General features: G+C 53.4%; 1 protein-coding gene across 1 annotated transcript; it reads left to right on the top strand.

Annotated features, from left to right (window-relative positions):
- LOC309603280 (olfactory receptor 14C36-like) lies at positions 1–966 on the top strand (the record flags this gene model as incomplete). Its single annotated transcript, XM_082338164.1, has 1 exon — positions 1–966. The coding sequence occupies one exon, from the start codon at positions 1–3 to the stop codon at positions 964–966; it is 966 nt and encodes a 321-aa protein (XP_082194290.1).
- Between the last annotated feature and the right edge of the window lie 6,056 nt (positions 967–7,022).

Genomic DNA, 7,022 nt, shown 5'->3' with positions numbered 1-7,022 from the left:
ATGTCCAACAGCAGCTCCATCATCGAGTTCCTTCTCCTGGCATTTGCGGACACGCGGGAACTGCAGCTCTTGCACTTCTGCCTCTTCCTGGGCACCTACCTGGCTGCCCTCCTGGGCAACGGCCTCATCATCACCGCCATCGCCTGTGACCACCACCTCCACACCCCCATGTACTTCTTCCTCCTCAACCTCTCCCTCCTCGACCTGGGCTCCATCTCCACCACTCTCCCCAAAGCCATGGCCAATTCCCTGTGGGACACCAGGTCTATTTCCTATGCAGGATGTGCTGCCCAGCTCTTTCTATTTGTCTTTTTCATTTCAGCAGAGTATTTTCTTCTTACTGTCATGGCCTATGACCGCTACGTGGCCATCTGCAAACCCCTGCACTATGGGACCCTCCTGGGCAGCAGAGCTTGTGTCCACATGGCAGCAGCTGCCTGGGGCAGTGGTTTCTTCTATGCTCTTCTGCACACTGCCAATTCATTTTCCCTACCCCTCTGCCAAGACAATGTCCTGGACCAGTTCTTCTGTGAAATCCCCCACATCCTCAAGCTCTCCTGCTCACATGCCTACTTCAGGGAATTTAAGCTTCTTATGTTTAGTACTTTTGTCTTTTTGAGGTGTTTTGTTTTCCTTGTGGTGTCCTATGTGCAGATCTTCAGGGCCGTGCTGAGGATCCCCTCTGAGCAGGGGCGGCACAAAGCCTTTTCCACGTGCCTCCCTCACCTGGCCGTGGTCTCTCTGTTTCTGAGCACCGCCACATTTGCCTACCTGAAGCCCCCCTCCACCTCCTCCCCATCCCTGAATCGAGTGGTTGCTGCTCTGTACTCGGTGATGCCTGCAGCAGTGAACCCCCTCATCTACAGCCTGAGGAACCAGGAGCTCAAGGAAGCAATGTGGAAACTGATGACTGGATGTTCTCCAGGAGCTATAGAGTGTCCATCTTCTTCCACATATGACTCATAATGTAACTCATAACAGGCCCAGCCTTTCTTGATTAATTTTTGTTGTTATCATTGTTGTTGGGTAAGTTTTTTCTTTTCTTGCTTTTTTAACTTGTGATAATGTTGTCCACAAAGAAATGTGGACACCCCACTTCTACTTCATTCTCTTCCTCACTAGTCTGACCCACTGACTGTGTCAATAAGGAGCTATACTCCTTCTCTAATTAAACAAAATAAATGTACTTGCATTGACTTGTCTGTCTGAGACCCAAGCAACTAAAACTGAACCAAATATTCTTCCTCATAGGTGGAGAAAGGGCAATGGGGCCATCATGGAGTCCCCCATACCTACGGAATGGGGAACATTCCCAACCCTTAGGCAAATCTCTTCCCTCTCTCTCATGACCTGCATAGTGTTTGTGCTTGAGAAAACCCTCATCATTATGCACGTGGCGGCAAACCAGCATCCGCACACCCCCATGGGCTTCTTCTTGGGCCATTTGTCTTCCCTGGAGATCTGCTACAGACCCACCACCCTGCCCCAGCTGATGGCCAGCTGCGTGACTGGGGACAGCACCATCTCTGCTCATCACGGTGCTAGTATTGTTTCCTGCACCTTTTGCATGCACTGAGTGTTTACTCCCCGTGACCACACCCTACAATCAGTACTGGGCTGTGTGCCACCCCCTGCTCTCTACAAGACTCATGAACCGGCAGGTCTGTCTCCAGAGGGCAGCTGCCCCTTCACTAGGGGCATTTCTGTCATCTACAGTCATAATTTCAGTTGTGTCCCAGATACAGTTGTGTGGTCCCAGGGGAGTGGACCACTTCTTCTGTGATTTCACCCCATTGCTGGAGCTCTCACACAGTGACACTGTGACACTCGTGCTCTTTGCTCTCATAACCTGCTTTTTAGACCCCATCCTCCCCTTCCTGTTCACATGGTCATCCTGTGTGCATCAGAGATGCCTCCCCAAGGCAGCTCTCCCGTCCAGCGTGGGCAGGCAGAAAGCCTTCTCCACCTGCTCCTCTCACCTCACTGGTGCCACTGTTTTCTATGACACCCTCGTCCTTGGGGGTGTGATGCCCAGAACAGCCCTCCTGAGACAGTTTGACAAAGCCCTTTTTCTCCACCATCCTCACATCCCTCTTCAATCCCTTCATCTAAGCCTGTGGACTAGAAAGGTTGGGGGGCACTGAGAAAAATGCTCAGGGAAGCTGTGAGCTGCGCAGAGAAACCATTGGAGCTGTGGGCCTGCAGGAAGAAATCACTTCTGGCTCTCTTCTGAGCCAGCCCAGAGGACCTGGACTGGCGTGTGCTGTGTCCTGGGCACTCCCCTGCAAGGGTGGGATATGAAGAAGGCTTTTGGTGTGGGAAGGAGCAGAGAGGTGCTGGTGGAGCTGGCTGGTGGAGCTGGCTGGTGTCATCATGAGACCTCTCTCAAACATCTTGGAAGGGGCAGAGAGATCAGGGAGGTTGCAAGGTCCTCAGAAAAGGCAAATATCAAAGCCATCCTCAAGAAGGGCAAGAAGGAGGACCGGGAGTGTTACAGGTTGGTCAGCTTCACCTCAGCCCCTGGGAAGGTGGCAGGGCAAATGCTCTTGCAGCTATCTCCATCACTTGAAGGACAAGAAAAGGATTGCTGAACCCATGTGGGAGGGGAAAGAAGGGCATGCTGTGTACCTGGACTTTTGCAAGTCCTTGCATGTGGTTTCCCGTGGTCTCCCTGGAGCGGATTGTTGACATCTGGACTGAAGAAGTGGATGATGCGGTGGGTGGGAAGTTGGCTGGACGATCAGGAACAAATTCTGTCAGTGGTACAAAGTCCTCCGAGGAGCCAGATACTAGCAGCATCCCTCAGGGATCAGCAAAATTTCTTAAAAAATCATGAAAAGCTGGAAATTAAGACTTTTTACAGAATGGACCCCATCCGAGTCCAAACTAGTTCCCTTTAACCCCTCCCAGTACAGACTGGGCCCCCTCCCAGTACAAAGTGGATCCTTCAAACACCTCCCAGTAGAGAATGGGGCCTCTCCCAGTGCAAACTGGACACATTTAATACCTGCCAGTACAGACTGGGCCCTGTCCCAGTACAAACTGGTTCCTTTTAACCCCTCCCAGTACAGACTGAGCCCCCTTCCAGTACAAACTGGATCCATTTAATGCCTCCCAGCACAGACTTTGCCCTGTCCCAGTAGGAACTGGATCCCTTAGTCCCCTTTCCCAGCACAGACTGGGCGTCATCCTGGTACAAACTGGATCCCTTTAACATTGCCGAGCTCAGACTGGGCCCTGTCCCAGTACAAACTGCATCCTTTTATCCTTTTCCATTACAGACTGGGCACATCCTAGTACAAAATGGATCCCATGATCCCTTCCCAGTACAGGCTGTGTCCCATCACAGTCCAACCTGGGTCCCTTTAACTCCTGCCAGTACAGCCTGGGCCCATCCCAGTAGAGATTGGGCCCTGTCCCCGTACAAACTGGATCTCTTTAACCTTATAGACTGGGTCTCATCCCTGTACAGACCCCTAACTGCCCCCAGACCCCTAAGGGCCCCCCTGGGCCCCTAAGTGCAACCTTGGCACCCCTAAGTACATCCATTGGCCATACCCCTCCCTCCCTTCCCTCCACTATGCCGTGCCCCATGTGTCCTCTGGCCCCAGCTGCAGCCCCGCTTCTTGACCTTCACCTTGCTGTGGGCCGGCCCCACCTCCCCCAGCACCTTCAGCCCTTGGCTGAGACTCCCCCTCACCTCATCCAGCCTTCCTTGGCGGGAAGCCTCTGCCCAGGTCTTCACCTGAGCTTGAGTGGGCTCAAGGCTTGTCCTCCTCAGGTGGTGCCAGGTGGCCATTAGATCTTTAGAAGGTCTCAAGCTCAACCTTGGGTGTTGACTGAGAAGACAACCCCTCCAGTGGAGACATCAGAAATCCTGCGATAGCTTCAAGGTCAAATCCAAGAGGAAGAAGAGAGGTTGTAGGTGCTGGAGATCATCTAGTCAAAGCCCACCTTAGAGTGGAGACCACCCCTGGAGATAGATACCCAACGCACAAGTGGTGTCCCTCAGGGGTCCATACTGGGACCAGTACTGTTTAATATCTTTATCAAGGACATGAATAGTGCAACTGAGTGCAAGCTTTGAGATGCCACCAAGCTGAGTGGTGCAGGTGACACTCCTGAGGGACAGGTTGCCATCCAGAGGGTCCTGGACAAGCTTGAGAAGGGGGCCCATGTGAACCTCATGAGGTTCAACAAGGCCAAGTGCAAGGTCCTGCCCCTGGGTGGGGGCAACTCCCAGTATCAGTACAGGCTGGGGGATGAAGGGATTGAGAGCAGCCCTGAGGAGAAGGACTTGGGGGGACTGGTAGAAGAAAAGCTGGACATGAGCCGGCAATGTGCTCTCTCAGCCCAGAAAGCCAACCGTATCCTGGGCTGCATCAAAAGAAGCGTGGCCAGCAGGTCGAGGGAGGGGATTCTGCCCCTCTACTCTGCTCTGGTGAGACCCTACATGGAGTCCTACGTCCAGCTCTGGAGTCCTCAGCACAGGAAGGACATGGACCTGTTGGAGCGGGTCCAGAGGAGGCCACACAAATGATCCGAGGGATGGAACACCTCTGCTATGAGGAAAGGCTGAAAGAGCTGGGGGTGTTCAACCTGGAGAAGAGAAGGCTGTGGGGAAACCTTATTGGAGCCTTTCAAGAATTAAAGGGAGCCTACAAGAAAGATGGGGACAGACTTGTTAGCAGGGCCTGTAGCGATAGCATAAGGGGTAATGGTTTTAAACTAAAGGAAAGTAGATTTAGACTGAAAAATAGGAAAAAAATTTTTCACGATGAGGCTGGTGAAACACTGGAATGGGTTGCCCAGAGTGGTGGTAGATGCCCCATCCTTGGAAACATTCAAGGACAGGCAGGATGGGGCTCTGAGCAACTTGATCTGGTTGAAGATGTCCCTGTTCATTGCAGAGGGGTTGCACTAGATGACCACCAAAGGTCCCTTCCCACCCAAACCATTCTATGGTTCTATGAATACTATGACGAGGACTAGAGGGGGCCGTGCCTCGAGCCACGTCGAGGAAAGGGACAACCAGGTTTACTGGACTGTGTGGATTTGAAGGCCTGGCACAGCAGACCCGCAGGAGTATAAGGTTCTAGTGGACACCGGTACACAGTGTACCCCAATGCCATCAAGCTATAAAGGGGCAGAACCCATCTGTGTTTCTGGAGTGACAGGGGCATGACCATGGGACTGTAGGAAAGGAGTGCAGGTGCCTATTCCTAACAGACGCCATGACAGAAGCAAGGGCAATCCCACATCCTGGGGGTTTGTGGCAGGCATGGGAGGCAGCTGAGGTCCCTTCCAGCCCCAGCACTACAAATCCAGCATGAGATGCCTCCACTGACTCAGCTGATTGCCTTCCCTCAGCATGGCTAAAGGAGATGCCTCCCTGGCAGTCTCCAGGTGTCCTGTCTCATGATGGGCCAAGGAAGGGGGATTCTCAGACCTAACTGTGTCTCGGAGAGCAGCAAGGCCACTGCTGCAAAGAAACGTCTCTGCAGAGGTGAGACAGGCAACAGCGGTGATTCCTTCAGTCTCTTCCCAAGCAGGTTCCTGGAGAGCCCCAGGGACCCCTGGAGGGAGTGCAGAGTGGGGTGGGGGGCAGAGGAAGTGACATCTTGGGCAGGTCCCCTCCTCCAGGGCTGAGACAGGCTCCTGGGGTGGAGGGAGCTCCTGGTAAGCAGGCAGCAGTGCAGAGAGACAGCTCTGCCGAGGAGCAACTCCTCTGCCAAGCGCAGCAGGGCTCTGGGCAAAGGAGTAGGGCAGAGCGCGATTAAAGGCAGGCTGGAGTGGGAGGAGAGAGGGGAGCTGCAAGGGAAGAAACCTTTGCAGCCCTTGACACGGTGAGTCTCTTGGTGCACTGCCAGGAAGAGCTGTAGGCCCATGGCTTGTCACACAACTGCCACCTTTTTTGATTAAATGAGTAGAATGGCATAGCATAGCATAAACCAGAGCAGAGCAGAATAGTTTAGTTTGAGGGGACCTACAATGATCATCTAACCTGACTGCTTGACCAAGTCATAGCAAGTTATTAAGGGCATTGTCCAAATGCCTCTTAAGCACTGACAGGCTTGGGGCATCGACCACCTCTCTAGGAAGCCTGTTGCAGGGTTTGACCACCCTCTCAGCAAAGACATGTTTCCTAATATCCAGTCTAAACCTGCTCTGGTGCAGCTTTGAGCCATTCCCATTCATCCTATCACTGGATGCCAGGGAGAAGAGATCAGCACCTCCCTCTCCACGTCCCCTCCTCAGGCAGCTGGAGAGAGCCATGAGGTCGCCCCTCAGCCTCCTTCTCTCCAAACTAGACAAGCCCAAAGCCCTTAGCTGCTCCTCAGAGGACATGCCTTCCCGCCCTGTCACCAGCTTTGGTGCCCTCCTCTGGATGCATTCCAGGACCTGAACATCCTTCTCCAATGGCGGGGCCCAGCACCGCACACAGTATTCCAGGTGAGGCCGCACCAACGCTGAATACAGCGGGATAATCCCCTCTCCGGACCGGCTGGTTTTGCTGTGTTTGATGCACCCCAGAACACGGTTTGCCCTCCTGGCTGCCAGGGCACACTGCTGACTGCTGTTGAGCCTGCTGTCCACCAGCACCCCCAGATCCCTTTCTGCAGGGCTGCTCTCCAGCCACTCTTCTCCCAGTTTATACTTGTGCCGGCTGTTACTCCATCCTGGGTGCAGAATCTGGCATTTTGACTTGTTAAATTTCATCCCATTAATCATAGCCCAATGCTCCAATCTCTCTAGATCCCTCTGCAAGGCCTCTTGTCCTTCGAGAGAGTCGACAGCACCTCCCAGTTTGGTATCATCAGCAAACTTGCTCATGGTGCATTCGACTCCTGCATGCAGATCATCGATAAGCATATTGAACAGAACTGGCCCTAGAATCCTAGGGATTCTTCCCCAGAGCCTTGAAGAAGACGGCTGGGGACCGGTCGCCAGCCAGACGCAGCCCCATTCACTACGACCCTTTGAGCTCTGCCCTTCAGCCAGTTCTTCACCCAGCGCACCCT

Source organism: Platalea leucorodia, assembly GCF_965183815.1.
Source record: "Platalea leucorodia genome assembly, contig: HAP1_HAP1_SCAFFOLD_46, whole genome shotgun sequence".
Classification (NCBI taxonomy): domain Eukaryota; kingdom Metazoa; phylum Chordata; class Aves; order Pelecaniformes; family Threskiornithidae; genus Platalea; species Platalea leucorodia.
This window is presented reverse-complemented; position numbering and strand designations above follow the sequence as displayed.